The following is a 17,951-nucleotide window of genomic DNA, read 5'->3' as shown; positions in this document are numbered from 1 at the left end:
TATAAAGTACTGTATCTTTTTTTTTAAGGCTCGGAAAGAGAACTGATTTACATTTATGCAAAGCAAGCAAGCAAACGCTCCTATGCTATGAGTTTGAGACCATTATATTAAAGATGTCCCTTCACTTTGACATACAGAGCCAAAAAAAAAAGAAAAGTGAGTGTTTAGAGCAGTCTAAAGCTTAAGTTTTGGCTCGTGTATGTTTGCCAAGTGCTGACTTCATTAGCTGTAACCAGCTTGGCCATGTTCAATATGAGCACCCACCACTGCAACAGACATATGATATAAAATAAAGAAAAGCATGGTGTGTCCATTTTTAAAACAAATGAATCTGAGTTGGAGACGGTATAACTGACACTCGAGTTAATAGGGGAAGTACTGTCCTGATTACGGAGGAGTCTCAGCTGTGACATCACGGGTGGAGTTCCCTGATTTCTTAAACTAAAAATTCATCCAGGTTCTAGAGAAGAAGGATGCCTTTCATGTTGCGCAGGCTCCTTTCCTTCCTTGTCCCATATCTATCCTATTGACTTAGGCTGCAAAGGGGATTAAACACTAATGTTACTAGTGTGCTGCCTGTTTTGCAATACTTGCTGCCTGTTATATATATATACACTGTATCCCCTTCCCACCCCCGAGCCCTTGATCCCTGGGCTAATTCCATGAATCGTCCAAATCTAAATCCACTGATGGAGCAACGACACACACAGAGTCATGATGGGGAAACAGACAGAATGGGAGGGATAGAAAGGATTTCATAATAAAACATGCAAATGCATGTCCGTCTCATGTGCAGTTGTGCCCATGGCAAGTTGATTTAAACATCCGCCAACAGCACGACCACAGGCCATCTGTGTGCCCTTTGTATGTTTCTGTCCAGATGCACCAGCGACTCAGTGTGCCAACTCATCAGAGGGGACTGTCAAGCCTGCCTGACGTCACCCATGCAGCCTCCGTAATCGAAAGAGACGCTAATCCTGCTCCTCTCCAAAGCCTGGCAGTAGGGTGGGACAGGGAGGGATAATGACAGAGACACAAGGAAGGAAGTCGGATACGGGAGACGGCGGAGAGCGTGTGCGCTTTGGACAAGCGGACTCAGCACTGATCTGGACAAGTGAGACACGGGTGCTCTCCTGCCTGAATAGTCGAGCCACCTCCTTCACCATCTGCTAAACACCTGAGATCCCTGAGAGTTTGGAGCCCTCCCCATCCAGGTTTCGCCCTGGAGGCTGAAAACCTCAATGAGGGTCCTGCAGGGGGGGACTGCTGTGGGAGTTGTTCACCTCCCCCTGCAACCCCTCTCGTATCACCAGCGGATGAGCCGAGCTTCACCACTGTGACACTGTGCCAAGATGGAGAGGACATATGCCTGACAGCAACTGATGGGTAAGAGGTGATGAACCTTGTGGTCGTGTGACTGTGTGCATTTTAATCTTGGATAAATGGAAAACTGCTGCAAGTCCCCCTCAGGTTCCACTTTAAGATCTTATCGTCACTGTGCATCTTCTGAAAGTAACTCAGCAGAAGTGTCAGGAAGATACAGTCATGTACAGTCAAGCAGCAGATTGTGCCATTATCAGAAATAAGACCCACACTGTGGAAACATAACTCTTGATGACAAACTCATTCCACCCTTAGGTCACCTCAGCAACTTTTTCTGAAGCTTTTTGGTCCTTGTGGGCAGCTGTGATAGCAGATGGATCCATGAACCCTGTGAACTTTAAAAACTTTCCTCCAAGTCACAAATATGTGACACTGGAAACAGTGAAACAGTCGTAACACATGGTCCACTGACCATTAATAACTAGCTTTACACAATAGTGTTTCTGGAGGTTAAACAATAAACCCAGATTAACATAGACAAAAATTGTGACAAAGTATTTGACATCTTTAAAAATATAAATTAGACTGAAACAAAACTGAAACTATTTTGTGAACTCGGGAAAACTAACAAAAATAAAATAAAAATGTTTCAAGGAGTTCTGTTTTTATTGTTTTTCCTAAATGTTGCCTCTGAGATATTCCCACCATACAATAATAATTAGAAAAGCTAAAACTGACAATGAAACTAACAAATAATACACTTAAAATAAACAAATTCAAAGAATATAAACTAAACTGAAAGAAGAAAATCCCCTCTGGAAACAAACTACAACAAAACTGATCCACAAAAACAAAAAGTCAAAATTAGATAAAAATAAAAAATTAATTAGAAATTACAAAACTAGATGTTGGCCTGACCTATAAAAGTTTTAACTGGCATATATTGTACATGTTGGAGATTTCACAGGATCCAGTCTTATTTATTGTATGTTTGTAAAAAGTGAAAACGCTTTTCTCCTTTTTTTTTCTTACTTTTTATGTGTTTTGAATGTTTTTGTGGTCTTGAAAGGTCAAGAGCAAACAGAGGCCATGAGCCATTTCATATCTCCCATCTCACATTTTCAACTACAGAAACATCTAAGTGTAGTGATGCTGGGGAAGTATGAAAAAAATAGCAACAATCAAATAGGAACGTTTTAAAGTTTGCTGCAATCTTTCCTCATGATTTCATCAGTATGTTTTCATTTATTGCACAACCGCAGCACCTTATAGTGTAACTGCTGTGGCCATATTGTGATCCAGTTATGTGGCCTCTGACCTGAAAGAAAAGTAAATGTGTGAAGTTAGAAAAAGGAAACATCTACAGGAAAATGATGAGGAAATAGAAAATGTGAGAGAAACAGGAAATGAGATAAAACTTTATCGTTTTAATGATTAAACGTTTTGCGATGGTGCGATTCTTTATCGCCTGTAGCTTCCTCCTTCTGGTGACACAAATCTTCGCCTTTAGGTGTAAACTTCAGGCTTGGTTTAACACTAACACTTGACTAATATTAGATGCATATTTTAAAACTAATCATCTGGCCTGTGCACATAAAAGAAGCCTAAATGTCTGCTAGTGATAAAGCATACTTTTGCATTAACAGCCAAATGCAGCGCACAAGGCAAACAAAGCCCGATTGTTGACCGTGCTAAAACGTGCAGGTGTTTAGAGCGAGTGTACATGAGAGGGATTACATGGGGGTTAAGCTCATTCATCATAATAGTTTCCAACCCCAGGTGGCACACAAACAGCTTAGTGCGGCACAGTTGTCAACAGCACAATATCAGAAATTGAATTGTAGGGCCGCGCACATTCACAAGTGGGTCAAAAAAAATGATAGAGTACACCCAAAGCTGATCCTATTTGGGGAAGAACACGATGTCCTCATTTTGCCAGTTGTGCAAACTGGCTTAGCGTTTCTTCAGTTGTCGTGTCATGCAATATGTAACTTTGAGCATGTCAATAGGAAAATCACAAATCGACTGAAGTCAGCTATTAAAAAAACGATTCAATTAGAGAGAGAGAGACAGGGAGGACGAGGGAAACAAACTGATGGAAGTCTCAGCCTACACACAAAAATATGAGAAAACAAATTATTTTTGGATTTCAAATATTTTTTACATATTCTCAGACCATCCTTAATGCTCTTGATCCAAAGCACCGATCCTCATGCATTTTAATTTTAGCTGGAAATGCCTTTGAAACCTTCCGAGCAGACATTTGCATTGGCTTGTTTATGCTCTCTTTTGTGCTTTGACTTGATGCAAGAGTGAAGAACTGGGGTCTGAGTGCTGCGTATCTCAGGAAGAGGCTAAAAGGTCTCGTTCATCTTCTCGGCTTCGGCTTCTATGTAAAAATAATTAGATTTCCCTCTTTAGTTTGATGAGACATGTGACTGCAAATTCCAAAAAGTAGATTAGATCTGTCTTTCAGTGGAAATTTCATTAAACAGTAAGCGAGACTGAGCAGACTGTGTCATTACACCAGGCAACAAACCGTGACTGGTACTTATGGAGAGAGGACACACGCTGAGACATACTGAGAAATAGAGACAAGGAAGCAAGGAAGAGGATAAAAAGAGGATTCAGATGGATCCTCAGCCCTTCTTAATCCCTTTCGTCTGCTTTTCTGGACAACGTAAACAGACTAAAGTTGGCTATGGACACGGACTTATCCATGTAACTGAAACAAGTGGCTTCATCAAAGCTGCTGGCGGCTAGACGTCTGATGACGGTCATGTAAACATTTTTTTTTATGTAACAAAAACTTTACTGATAACTGAGGCAGATTGGGGGTGTGAGGGACGCAAGCCAAAACAGGATGCTTGGCTTCCTGTCAGAAAATAAAATATGATCACCAAACTACATAATCCATTTTGGTATCAAACCCCATTTGAGGTCTGCACTAATCTAGAGAGTGCTTGCATGTATTAGGAGATGCACATATTTGTGCACAGTCGGACCAGCTTTAGCCAGCATGATGTAGGGCAGGAAATCTCTGACGAATGAAAAGCCGGGCATGTTGGATAATGTGATCCTAGTGTAATTCAGCAATGACACAAGCGGCAATGATGCTGTTTCATGGAAAACCAAACGACACGATTTGTAGTTCGATTGGCACGCAGCAGTGGGGGCTGCACAGCTGTGTCAGCAGCATCATGAATTTCCTTTGAGCACTTTACATTAAGCTGACATTTAGATTGCACTTCAATCGGGGTTCTGGACTCTTCTAAAGTAAACATGCACACGCTCATGTGCTTTTGCAGTAATAGAAAGAATTTTTTTAGTCCATGCTAAATGTGGAGCATGCTTTTTTTTTTTTTTTTTTTAATTCCTCTTCTAGGATTGATATAAATTTGTCTCATCTGCAGAGGTATGGAGGAGATGAGTGGTCAGAATCCAGAATGTGAAGACATGCAGAGTAAAGACCAAAGACTGCCAATCCAGGTAATATAATACCCTAGAATCATACTGCGACAGATCTCTGTCAAATATTTTTAGCATAGCAGCTAAGTCTGATTGAGTTATAGTTATGATTGGAGCTCTGTGTTACAGTTGATACTTTAAGATGTCTTGAAATGCTTAGCTGAAGAGACTCAAATGCAGACACAAACAAGGATTAAAAACCCGAATAATAGTAAGTACACAAAATCCAAGGCCCCGATATTGCGTAGGTGTGTGTGTGCATGTGTGTGTGATTCTGGGATAGATAAGGAAAAACATAAAACAATTTGTAGAATTCCTAATTAAGTTTATTTACAGGCTTCTACAGAGTTTTAATTCAATATACTGCTCATGACACAATCAATTTCTTCCCCCAGATCTTTCCTGACCCTGTTGAGGTTGTCCTGGACCCCGAGACCTCTCTGAACTGCCTGGGCCACGAGCACGAGAAGGAACGTCTACCCTCTATTGTTGTGGAACCAACTGAGGTGAGCGAGGTGGAGAGTGGAGAGCTGCGTTGGCCTCCAGAGAACATGGACATGGAGGAAGATGAGGAGGACCTGTTCTTGGAGCAGTGCATCCCCCCGGCCAACATTGCAGATTGGGGAGAAGAGGAGGAGGAAGAGGAGACATCGGTTATACTGAATCAGCAGCAAGGCTTGACACTCATTGGTGAGTTGCACATAAGGTAGTCGTATATATTCAAATGTTGTTTTATTACAAATTGGGAAAAAAAGAAAACATGTGAAACCATAAACATGAAATTTTGTTTGCTGCCCCTTTACTCACTATGGTACCGCTTATTTTTAATCACTTTAGTTTTATTAATTCCTATATAGAAATTAAGCTTACGGGATCAGTTTATTAGGCAGTCAGGTGACAGAAAGTTTTGATAAGTTTTAGCTACATTGGTAAACAAAAGGTTTCTCATTTCTCAAGTCAATGTCTGTATTTTGTATGACAGTATAATTTCCTTTTTATAGCAGTTTTTGAAGCACATCACAAAGTGCTTCACAACGAAATACCAGACACGCAGTGATGATTCAAACAAGACCATCCTGGGTAAAGTGTAAAAGTGGATGTACTAGCTGGAGCTACAACCAAAGCTACTAGTACCATTTCTAACTTTCAGTTGGATTGGCAACCTACAAAGTCATCCATCTCTTCCTTTTCCCGTTGCATTTTTGAGAGCTCAGCGTTAGAGCTCTCAAAATCAGGAAGTAAAGCCTGATGATTCAGACTGAAAAACCACCATCCCTCTGCCACTAACATACTCAAAGATGTAACCTAACATGTAGGTACAAAATGGTATTAGTATTAAACTATTTCTGTCAGGGAGTGCATACACACAGAATTGTCCCATAAAACATAAAACAATCAACTGTTTAAACGGTTTAAACTTTGGACACAAAATGAAGGACTGGGGAAAGCGTCTGAATGACAGAAAAAGACAAAGGAGAGAAGGTTTTTAAATACTGAATACAGACTACAAGGTGTGTGAGTCTTTGCCAGTGTCGAAGCTGTTAATGAAATGCAGTAGTATGTATTATATAGTTAATGTAAAGGATTAACAAGCCCATGCTTGTTTATTTGGAATATAATTTGAAATATTTTAATATGTTTTGCTTTACTTTTCGGCTACTTAGGAGACATTTAAGCTAATGATAAGGTATGCGCAGTACCCACTGCAGTGCAGTACCTGAAGGTATTACAGATACTGCACTGCAGTGGTTTGAATCATATAACACACACCAATTAGTTAAACTGCAGGAATGCCTTAAATATATAAGAACCTGGATGACCTCTAACTTTCTGCTTCTAAATTCAGATAAAACTGAGGTTATTGTGCTTGTACAAAGTCCTAGGAATATGGTATCTAACCAGATACTTACTCTGGATGGCATTACCTTGACTTCCTGTGACACTGTGAGGAATCTTGGAGTCTTTTTTGACCAGGATATGTCCTTTCTCACTCACTATGTGTTAATATGTGCATTGAATCACTACTTGTTATTAATCTCCCACTCGCTTCCACAGCATGTGTTTTGTCCTGTCTTCCTCCCCTCATCCCAACTGGTCACGGCCGATGGACGCCCCTCCCCGAGCCTGGTTCTGCCGGAGGTTTCTTCCTGTTAAAAGAGTTTTTCCTTCCCACTGTCGCCAAAGTGCTTGCTCTTAAGGGGTCATATGATTGTTGGGTTTCTCTCTGTATGTATTGTTGTAGGGTCTACCTTGAGGCGACTGTTGTTGTGATTTGGCGCTGTATAAATAAAATTGAATTGAACTGAATTAAGAAGCGCTTGTTGCTGGTTTTTATTTTGGAAAATATGCATTCATTAAATTTATAAAAAGAAAGAGTAGAAAAAAACGTTTCATCATGTTTAAGGGACCAGAGCGGTATGAAAAAAATAACTTGTTCGGTGAAAGTATTCTACACTGAAATTTAATTTTCAAACTCACCCTATTTTTTCTGCAGACCTTCAGTCGGATGCATTCAGAGATGACACTCCTACACTTCCACCCAGCAGTGCTCCAGCCTTCAACTGAGCTTACCTCTGAGGACTCACCGTCTGTGAGAAACCAGCGAGGAAGCATCGCAATATGTACTTATGACAGCAACTATGACAAAATTAAACAAATACTGTACTGATAATGTGTTTTACACGGTAACAACTCCATGCCAGCTGGGACTTTAATGTTCGTCTTTATACCAATGCGCACAATAAGAGGTGAACTATGACAAGACTGCGTGTGCAACGGGAAGAAAACCCACGTTCTTCCAAAGTCAGCAATTTTTAGAATTTCTAGAGAACATTTTGCTGACTCTGTGTTTGATCTTTGTCATTTCCTGATTTTGTTAAAAACAGGAAATCCTGCCACTCAATTTTCCCCACACGTATTTATGTTTATGCAAATGTGTTTCTCTGTCTCTTTAATTCATTTTTCTGTCCCACAGTCAGTCTTCTTGAGGATATTTACCTAGTCATACCTTTAGTATGTAGTATGTGTTACAGTACTGTAAACTGAGTTGGCTGTTCTCTGGACACACATGCAGTTCTGCTCTGATATGTCTTGAATGTTTGGAGAATCACATTTTTAAAAACCTACTTTGCGTTAAAATTCAGGCATGATATTGTTTGATTTAAACTTGTCTATGAGGCAGCTACATCATGGGAGTGACAGATGCTCACTGCTGTTGTGTAATATCAGCATAATATCAGCATTTTCAACAAGGTTGCAGAAATGTGATGCATGGTGATCAACACAAAGGGAGCTCTACTTGTTTTCTATTACCACAGCTGAAACTCTAGTTCTTTTACTGTACTATAGGTTGTGCTTAGGCTAATTTGTGAATAATATGTATATATGATAAAGATGATGTGTTACTGTAAAATTATTGTTTCAAGTTTGACAATAAAGTCTTTTGTCCCATTGAAACAGGAAATCATTTTTGAGTGTTTTTGCAAAATGATTAATTACTGCAGAAAATAAAAAGGCCTTCACACAGTTGAACAGTTCAGTATTATTGGCACTACAATACACCAATGCAAAACTAAATACACTGACTGAGGAAGCCATTCTGGACCAGGCTGTGACTCATTACAGCTGGAGGTCCTGGGAGTACAGCCACTGTGGCCTCCTTAGCACCATGGCCTGATACACAATGATACACAATCTCCTGCCACATAATCCAAAAAAATAACAATTAAATACTAAATTATCTTATAACATTGCTTAATCCATTATCAAAAGACAGGTGTTAGGTAAAAGTAGGAAACATATCTAGCTATCTGAAACCACATACAATGAAAGCACATTGACTAAATCCCCCAAGATAATGACTATAACACTAGGCTTAAAGGTCTAAAAACCCCCCCGACCAATTGCAATTGGGAGTGCAACTGAGATTTATATTTTAAAACTCTAAAACGTTTAATTTCCTAGAATTTCATGCGCGGCAAGGCTACAGTACCAGCATGCTGTGTTGTGTGATTAGAAGTCACAGGGCTACTCCATGACATTTAGTATTCATACTTTAAACACGATTATTAAGAGTTTTATTTTGACGAGATAGACATTTGAAGTAATTATTTTTAAAATTACCGATCCTGACATATCAATAGACTTTTATTTTATAGTGAGCACTGAAATACGGAAAAATAATTTGTAGCACTACCAGTAAACTGGTGAATAAAGCAAGCATGACAAAGTAGTCAAGGTCAGCTTCCGTTTGTTTTTTTTTTCTCAGTGTATGAACTATGATTTAATTATTTCCTGTGAAGTTACACCTAAATTTTGACATAAAAACTGCATTTTTACATTAACCAATTTTTTTGATTGCAGTCATCAAATGTACACTCACATGCAGAGGACTTGTACTTTTAGCAAGAATCTTGTGCAATTGTGTTTGCGTGGGGTGGGGTGAGAGTATAAAGCACAGAAGCAGACCAGCTCTACAACTTCCTCTCAGTGGTGACAGAGCAACACAAACAGAGGCTGAACAGTTGGTGAGTTAATACTAAAGTATTAGTTTGAATTTAAAAAACAAACATTAGCTTTTCTGGATTGAACTGTATTATTTTAGTGAATCATGAAAATCTTTTCGATGAAACATTTGTCACAGATATTGTTGAATGAATCATTCTCTCATTCTAATGTTAATTTTATGCACGACACTAATCTATATCCTATACTTCACAGTTGTAAGGAATCATGGATTACGGTGACTATAATTACACATTTCCTGACATTATTGAGTCTGTGACTCCTGAGATTAAGCCGATCCAGATAGTGGCTCTGGTCATGTACAGCCTTGTGGTCCTGCTGGGTGTGCCTGGAAATGCTGTGGTGGTGTGGGTGACGGGGTTCTGCATGTCCCGCTCTGTCACCTCCCTCTGGTTCCTCAACCTCGCTCTGGCTGATCTTCTGTGCTGCCTCTCCATCCCCTTGCTTATGGTCCCTCTGGTTCACGACGATCACTGGCACTTCGGTCCGCTGGCCTGCATGCTCATCAGAGGCCTGTTTTACCTGGTGATGTACTGCAGCATCCTGCAACTGGTTGTGATCAGCGTGGATCGTTTGTTGCTGGTCATCAGACCCATCTGGTGTCAGAACCACAGGCGACTCAAACAGGGTGCTTATGGATGTGTTGCTGTGTGGGTCCTGGCCCTGATAGGCAGTATCCCACAGTTTGTGTACGCCAAGGAGATTAAGGCAGGTGACAAGAAGAGAGAGTGTAGGATGGAGTACACTGTAGACAGTGCCTGGCCTGTCTCTGCTTTTCGCTTCCTGATTGGATTCATTATTCCTTTCCTGGTTATTCTAGTTTGTCACTTGGTGGTTTTCAACAAGACACAGAGGAGAATGACACGAGGTCGGACCCGGTCCAAGAAAACCCTGAGGGTCATCATTGCTGTGGTGCTGAGCTTCTTCTTGTGCTGGATACCTCTGCACATTGTGGATTTCCTCATACTGACCACCCCTCGGGTTTCCTCTGCGAGCCCTAAACTTCATCTGGCACACGTTATAGCGCTCTTCCTGGCTTACTTCAACAGCTGCCTCAACCCTCTGCTCTATGTGTGTCTGGGTCAAAGCTTCAAAGACAGCATGAACCGCTCACTGCGTAACATCCTCCACTTCATCAGCGAGGAACCGACCACCAAGATCAGCATCACCCATATGGACACCAAGAGCACCAGTAATGTCAAGGAGATGACAGAAATATGATCGTGTACTGACTCTAATACACAGACAGGACTGCTGTAATATAACAATTTCCATCACAGTTGAAGTTTCACAAAAGAATAAGTAAATTCTGCTGGCCTTGGCTTGGATATGAGCCATTAGATTTGACTTGATTTATATGAGCAAAAAAAGGTGTGTGGATACAAATACCCTGCCTTCACTTTTCATGAGCTACTAAGATTTTTTTCTGGTTAAGTTCGGTGGTAAGTAAATATGTTTTAAAGAATCTTTAGAGGTTTCAAATGTGGAACCGTTACTCATTCTGCAACATTTCTGTGAAACATCACGTCTTATGCAACAAAATTCTTGGCACTTCTAGTTTTTTCTCTCACAAAAGGAATATTTTAGATTCTATTGAGGTATTTGTTTTTTATCATGTATCGTTTGCCTTTTTGTCATGTTTTTGTTCAAATTGTTTGACAGAAATAAAATATATACACAGAAGTTTGATTTCTTCACACTTGTAATTACAGAAAGGTGCAGTAAGTGTTATTTTCATACACCACAAGAGGAAGACACACTTTAAATCTCTGAAGCTCCATTTCTTAAGGTTAAAAAACAGGTGGACCTTATGATTAATAACCTGTATCATATAAGTGTATTGGACACCACATGTGGCCTACTGTGGCTGCTGTAGGACAAACATGTTTCAAACATGTTTCAAACATGTTTTCTGAGTGCATAATACTATTTTTTTTACCCACTGACAAACATTTCAAGTCCTGCTAAATTGTAATAAGCAGAAAATCGAGCAGCAAAATGTAAAACTGCCTGTTTCCATTTAATAACACATTAATAACCTATTAAGACTAACTTTAAAAAGTGTGACTATTACCTGGAAATATCTCTGGTAGTTTATGTGTAATAAGCAGGAAACAGAGCTGCAAAATGCAGAACTGCCTGTCTCTATTTAATAACAACTAGTAATGTCTACTGTTGCAGTTTCTTTAAGGAACTGGAAAGACTTATACAAAATGCAAATTATTAAGTTGAAAGGAATAATACATATGAATATATTAGATTTGTATAGAAGTGCAGAGGACCCTCTTAGGAAAGAAAGTGGAACTTATTATTAAAATGTCCAGTACATAAAAATAAGATGCCATCCATGTTCTTCCGCTTGTCTAATTCAGGGTTGATTGACCTCTAACCATCCAAACATCCAGCCTCTCTAACAGCAAGTAGCACCAAGCTGCCAGCTTCCATAATGAAAAATTTGTAGTTTTGCATGTGTGATGTAATTGCCAATTCTTTGAGCAACAATTTCATAGAAGTAATGATAAAATGCACGATTATAATTTGTGCACATAGTAAAACAATTAATTCTGTCATGGGCCTGGGTCTGTGACCCGGGGATCATGTGTTATTTTTTGAGTTTAATGAATATTATGAGTTTTATTCGTCTTTCTTAATCATTTATGGTTGCGGTGTGATCTGCTCCTCGTTCCTCGTTTCCCTGTGTGTTGTTGTGTCAGTTTTGCTGCCCCACCAGGTCTGGAGAGTCCCTGTCTTGGAGCCAGCCACACCTGTGATAATAACTCACCTGTTGCTGATCTGCCTAATCAAGGGGCTCTACTTAAGAGAGCAGTGGAGCAGCAGTCGGTGCGGGATCGTTAAACTAGAAATACAGTTGGTGCAGAGCTCGTGTTTTCAATACTTTCTTGTTGGAATGGTTAACGTGTTTAGTCGGCCAGTGGATGGGGCAGTACTCATTGTGGCATCTCTTGTTTCCAGGGTGATTACGGAAACGTGTGGAGGGAGCAGTACAGTTGAACACAGGCACCGAGGAGGACGAAGCACAACCGCACATCACGGAGAGAAATCATGGCACGGGGAATTGGGAAAGCACACACTGTGGACTGTTGGCACTGTTTTCTGTGTAAATAAACTCACTTTCTCCATTCTAAAAGTCCAGCATTTGGGTTCTCCTTCAGCCAACCCTGACAAATTCTTTTTTCCCTTTTCTGCCCCCCCAAAAATGTTAGAATTACTTGGGGGGAATAGCTATATTTTGAGCACACCACACCTCCAACCCCTTGCCTAGATTTGGCATTAACAGATGCCACTGATGTTCAAAAACTGCCACAAACCATTAGAATAAATACAGGGGTAGAGAATATACAGTTCATATGTTACGAAAGTTCACAAGGACTGAAAAAAGCCCCGCCCCCTAACGGCTAAACCTTCCGGAAAAGTTTAGCCTTGGCTCTTATCTAGTAGCTAGCAAGTTCATAAACCTAGTGCTAAACTGAGAGAAGGCACAAAAACAGCTTGAATAAGAGTAAACATTTTCTCACCACATTAGTGCACCAGGTATAAGAATCACAGCAATGCCAAAAATAGTCTCTCCAGCTGCACCTAGGTTTATTTATGGCATTTTCAAACCATATAATTGTATGCTTCCGCTGAAGGGAGACTGTCTTTTGTCTATTTCTCTGTAACATTTACTGATAATTAAATAGTATGAAATAATAGCTGTGACAACACGATCTGGCTATGGACTATGGACCCTGCAGATCCAACCCGGATGGCTATCACGATGCAGGGTGCGATACTCGGTAGCCAAACACAATCAATCCAGTACCTTTTGGCTCAGTGAAAATCCCTCAGTGACAGCCAGGCTAAGATTCTTACGGCCATCCAAGAATCCCAGCCCAGTGGAGCTCAGACATTGGAAGCTGCTGCAGCCGCACCTATACCGCCACCTCCTCTAGAGACAGCCACTCCTATTCCCCAAGGCTCAGCCATGTTTTCGTTGACGCCCTGTTTCCGGGGCGCTGCTTCCCCTGAGCCAGAGCCATTTTCTGGGGAACCAGGTAGTTGAGCCAGGTAGTTGTAGAGGGTTTCTACCTCCTCCGTCAGCGAGCCTGCCCCGGAACTGATGTATCTGTAGATCGCAGCTATCTTTGGAGGAGAGGGGGAGACGCTTTCGGTCTTGCGCATGTTTTTGCTGAAGTCTTCAGTAAAGACAAAGCACTCACCTTACCTCTCCACAACCCTTGCAATTGTGCAATACGGTTACTTCTGGTTTCTAGATTTTCTGGACAGGTTTGTTTATCTGGATGACTTTCTGATCTTCTCAAAAACCCCCACTAAACACCATGCTCATGTCTGTGCAGTGCTCCAGCGATTCCTTGAGAAGAAACTCTACATCAAAGCAGAAAAATGTGAATTCCACTCTAACTCTGTGTCATTTGTTGGTTATGTTTAGTGGTTGGTTACCTGCCCCCCTGCAAGGATGGAAAGGCCAATTCCCACCTCCAGGAAACACCTACAGAGATTACTTGGGCTTGCTAATTTCTACCGTGGCTTCATTTGTAAGTACAGTCAGGTAGCAGCACCTCTCACATGCCTCACTAAGCTCTCTTTCACCTGGTCTCCTGAGGCCGATGCCGCTTTTGCATAACTCAAAAACCTATTTTCCAAGGCTCCAGTCCTGATTCACCCAGATGTCCATTAACCATTTATCATAGAAGTTGATGCTTCTGATGTTGGGGTTGTAGTGCTTTTACAAAACACCCTCCAAGCTCAAACCATGTGCCTTTTTCTCTCGCTGCCCTTGTCCCACAAAAACAAAATTATGATGTGGGGGACAGGGAGCTCCTGGCTGTGAAACCTGCATTAGAGGAGTGGTGGCACTTGCTGGAGGGTGCTGAGCATCCCGTTGTAATTTGGATAGATCATAAGAATCTCATGTATCTTCACTCAGCCAAGAGGGTAAATGCTCATCAGGCACATCTTTATTCTTTAACTCTTTCAATGTTTCCATTTCATATCGACCAGTTTCCCGTAACATCAAACCGGATGCACTCTCCTGGCAGTTTGCCCACAGCACGGAACTGGAGGAGGCTCCTTCCAGCCTTCCTGCCAACTGTAAGGTGGGGGCGGTCATGTGGGAGGTGGAGGAGGAAATCAATTGGATTTTGGAGATGGAGCCTGACCCAGGCACAGGGCCTGACAATTCATTCCAGCTGGAGCTCACTCTAAGGTCCTGGATTCATAAGGCGAAGTTTGCATGCCACCCAGGAAGAGGTAGGACTACTTCCCTAATTAAAAGACATTTCTAGTGGGACACCCTGGAAAAGGATGTCTGAGAGTATGTGGCTGCCTGTCCAGTATGTGCACGCAACAAGTCTAACACGTAACACCCAGCTAGGCTTTTACAACTGCTCCCTGTGCCATGGTCACGTATCATGCTCGTCACCTGTCAGCTGACAAAAACACCATACTCACCATCATTGACAGGTCCTCCAAAGCCGCCCACTTTGGCGCCTTAGATAAGCTTCCCACTACCACTGAAACTACTCAAATTCTGGTTTTTCAGAGGACATTTTCATTTTCAGAGGACTACCTGTAGAAATAGTCTCCGACCGCGTCCTGCAGTTCACCTCATGAGCCTGGAAGGCTTTCTGCACCGCTCTCAGAGCCAAACCTTGTCTTAGTTCTGGTTATCATCCCCAAACAAACGGTCAGACTGAACGGTTAAATCAAGAATTAGAAACCATACTCCGCTGCATGACCTTACATGGTCCACCTGTCTGCACTGGGCAGAATACGCTCGTAATTCACTCACATCCTCTGCAACTTGAGTAGCTTTCCATTCAACACCATCTACAGCGTTGTCGACGAGCTTGGGATCAGACTAGGCAAGCACTACTCAGGTCAGTCAACTGCCAACACCAGTATGCCTATCAATGCCGTTCAATTGCTCCAGTTTACACACGGGGACAAAACGTATGGCTGGCGGGCAAGGACATTCCACTCAGGACTGAGTCACGCAAACTTTCACCACGGTATACTAGCCCATGGTGACAGGGGGGGTACTGTCATGGTTCGGGTGACTGGCAGAATTTTTCTGTAGAGCTGCAGACATCACTTTGAAGAGGCAACGTGATGGGTTTATGGAGGACCTGAAATGGTAATTTCTCAGAACTTGCGTTCTGCCAGCAGTCAGGGCTCAACAATGCACCTGTGCAGGTGTAAACTTTACAGGGTCAGCAGGCAAACTGGTCATTTTAGTTAATATCAGTGGTAAAGAACAACATGCTATTTACATTTATGTGGTAGATTTGAATGTAGTGTGATCCAACATGTTTTCTACCCTTTAAAGAAAATCAAAACATGGCATAACATAGTATGGTTTTCCAGTTATCCTTTCCTCCCTGCTCTTCCCTTGCCTTCCTCACAACAGTTTCTTTTCCTTTGGCCTGTGTTGTTCGGCACTGTAGCAATCAGAAGGCCTGTCTGAAGGCCAATAAAAATGTGCAACAGATTTATTTTCCCAAGTGGAACATTACAGCTTTGCCATACTGGTCCAATTGATTGATCTTTATAATTTATTTATTTATTTCCACTTTTAAGCAGGGCTGTCAGCATTAATACTTTAACACGGCATTAACGCTTTAACGCTGACAGCCCTACTTTTAAGTTATTACTATCGGAACAGATAGCATTTCTATCAGCTCAGCAAACACACAAACTGTTTGCGTGCTGTTTGTCTCACAGTGTGTTGCTAGCTAAAGCTCCAGCTGCTGTATTTCACAGGAAGAAAATAGAAAGAGCTAAATTCATTCACAGATGGAGCAAGATAATAAAGAGGTCAGGAGAGGAAGAAGAGCGGTTATATTTAAAGGTAATGACTAGGGGTGCAACGATACACAAAATTCACGGTTCGGTTCGGTACTTTGGTGTCACGGTTCGATATTTTTTCGATACAAAAAAAAATGTTCATGCCTTTTTAATTTGTCATTTATTAAAATTATAAATATATATTTTAACTCAAAAGTACAGTTTTTAAATTTAACCCTAACCCTTGTGCGTGTTTTTTATTTTGACAGCGAATGCGCACCTGCGGACCACTTATGTGCAGCCCTGGTTATATAGCTCATCATATTGCAGCCACAGAAATTATTTTGTCCATGAAACCATAAAGCTGCACTTTCTTTTTGCCTTATAGTCTGATTTGTCATAACTTTTCCGTTTCGTGGTAAGCTTTTCTTTGGCTGTCACTTCTTCACCCTGACCTGTCTTATTTGGCTCGGCAGAACTAAAATATATATCCTGCTGCTTTTACACACGCACTCACTTAACGCTCAGCGATTCTCTGCGCGATCAACCTCTCACATGTTTAAGCTTGCTGCGGGAGATTTCACTTGTCATGTTTGCATAGTAAGCTAACGATTGATAAGACGATGTCAGAGGAATTGGTGCGCAAATTATCATCACACACCAATCAGTGCTGTCGCTCTCTATACACAGTTCGCGCGATTGCAAAGTGAAAGTAAAAAACAAGCGCAAATTCAAACGTGATTTCAATATGTCACATATTGACAGTGGCTCACCGATGCCAATGACATAATTACCCAGCTACATTTCCGAAAGAATGCAAAAGCATTGACATATATTTTTCCTTCCTACGATAGCCCGATGGGCAGGGCAGAGATAGATTTTGGTAGCCCGACTGGAAAAATCGTTAGCCCCGGGACGTCAGGCTAGCGATATTGCGAGCCCTGTATCTGATTGAGGAATCACTCATCTTTGGAAAAGAGAGTTTATTACAGAGAAATGTCTCTTTCCAAAATAAAAGCTATACTATACGCTTCTTCTGGGCTATATTCTCAGCAGCATATTAAACATATCAGGTCCCCATAAGGAGAATCATGTGCTAACGGCTGTCTAAATGACTCGGGTAAAGTTTGTAGCATGCCTGCTTGTTGTTTTTGTCTGCTTCCACTTGTCTTTGCACTAGGATGATGTAAATGTGCAGTCATATTCGTTGTGTTCCCACTGGTGCTTTCAGGTTAATCTCGTTGAAATGACCTTAACGCCACAACACGGCAAATCTCCGTTAACGAGCTACCCCTGATCGCCCCGTGCATGGGGCTAGACGGCCAACACGTTAACGAGCTAACTGCGCTAACACACTAGTTCCCACCCATGTAATTAAGCATTGCGTGGCACATCCAACATACTGTTTTACTTTAGTCCATGACGCGCTTACCTTCAGGGTCATACGTCACATGAAAACCAAAATAATTCCAAACGCCAGATCTGAATGAGGGTGGGGGAGGTTCAATTTGCCATGTTGCAAGGAGAGCTTAACTTCTGTCTCGCTAGCTTGCCCTGCGCTCTTCCTTCTGACGATGCTGTCTGTGTTGAGTGCTCAGTGGATCTGCGCTCGACAGTGCAGCCTAGGCGGAGTAGTCGAACGCAGATTCACTGAGCGCTCAACACAGACAGCATCGTCAGAAGGAAAGTTGATAAAATAAATTAAAAATTTTGTATTGTTCGATACATATGCGTACCGAACCGAAAGCACTGTATTGAACGGTTCAATATCGATACGAATATCGTTGCACCTCTAGTAATGACTTCTCGGTGGTATTTGATAAACTGGA

At 41.5% G+C, this 17,951-nt stretch overlaps 2 protein-coding genes across 2 annotated transcripts; both read left to right on the top strand.

Moving 5' to 3' along the window:
* Positions 1-908: 908 nt before the first annotated feature.
* Positions 909-8,939, top strand: lbhl (LBH regulator of WNT signaling pathway, like). Its single transcript, XM_084951025.1, has 4 exons — positions 909-1,386; positions 4,737-4,812; positions 5,187-5,481; positions 7,286-8,939. The coding sequence occupies exons 2-4, from the start codon at positions 4,741-4,743 to the stop codon at positions 7,354-7,356; spliced, it is 438 nt and encodes a 145-aa protein (XP_084807151.1). The 5' UTR covers positions 909-1,386; positions 4,737-4,740; the 3' UTR covers positions 7,357-8,939.
* A 337-nt stretch (positions 8,940-9,276) lies between these two features.
* On the top strand, positions 9,277-17,748 carry LOC146373971 (C5a anaphylatoxin chemotactic receptor 1-like). The gene is made up of 2 exons (XM_084951024.1): positions 9,277-9,317; positions 9,511-17,748. Exon 2 carries the CDS (start codon positions 9,523-9,525, stop codon positions 10,534-10,536), a length of 1,014 nt encoding a protein of 337 aa, XP_084807150.1. The 5' UTR covers positions 9,277-9,317; positions 9,511-9,522; the 3' UTR covers positions 10,537-17,748.
* The last annotated feature ends 203 nt before the right edge of the window (positions 17,749-17,951 follow it).

The sequence above is a fragment of the Perissodus microlepis genome, chromosome 14, assembly GCF_051167445.1.
Source record: "Perissodus microlepis isolate ML-2025 ecotype Zambia chromosome 14, ASM5116744v1, whole genome shotgun sequence".
Lineage (NCBI taxonomy): Eukaryota > Metazoa > Chordata > Actinopteri > Cichliformes > Cichlidae > Perissodus > Perissodus microlepis.
The sequence above is the reverse complement of the archived record's forward strand: the minus strand, read 5'-3'. Positions and strand labels throughout refer to the sequence as shown.

Bases quoted from the DNA above. Each gene is read 5' to 3' on its own strand.
- lbhl (XM_084951025.1), top strand. From the start codon at position 4,741: ATGGAGGAGATGAGTGGTCAGAATCCAGAATGTGAAGACATGCAGAGT. The intron at 4,813-5,186 runs GTAATATAATAC...TTCTTCCCCCAG, and splicing joins ACCAAAGACTGCCAATCCAG to ATCTTTCCTGACCCTGTTGA. The intron at 5,482-7,285 runs GTGAGTTGCACA...TTTTTTCTGCAG, and splicing joins GCAAGGCTTGACACTCATTG to ACCTTCAGTCGGATGCATTC.
- LOC146373971 (XM_084951024.1), top strand. From the start codon at position 9,523: ATGGATTACGGTGACTATAATTACACATTTCCTGACATTATTGAGTCT.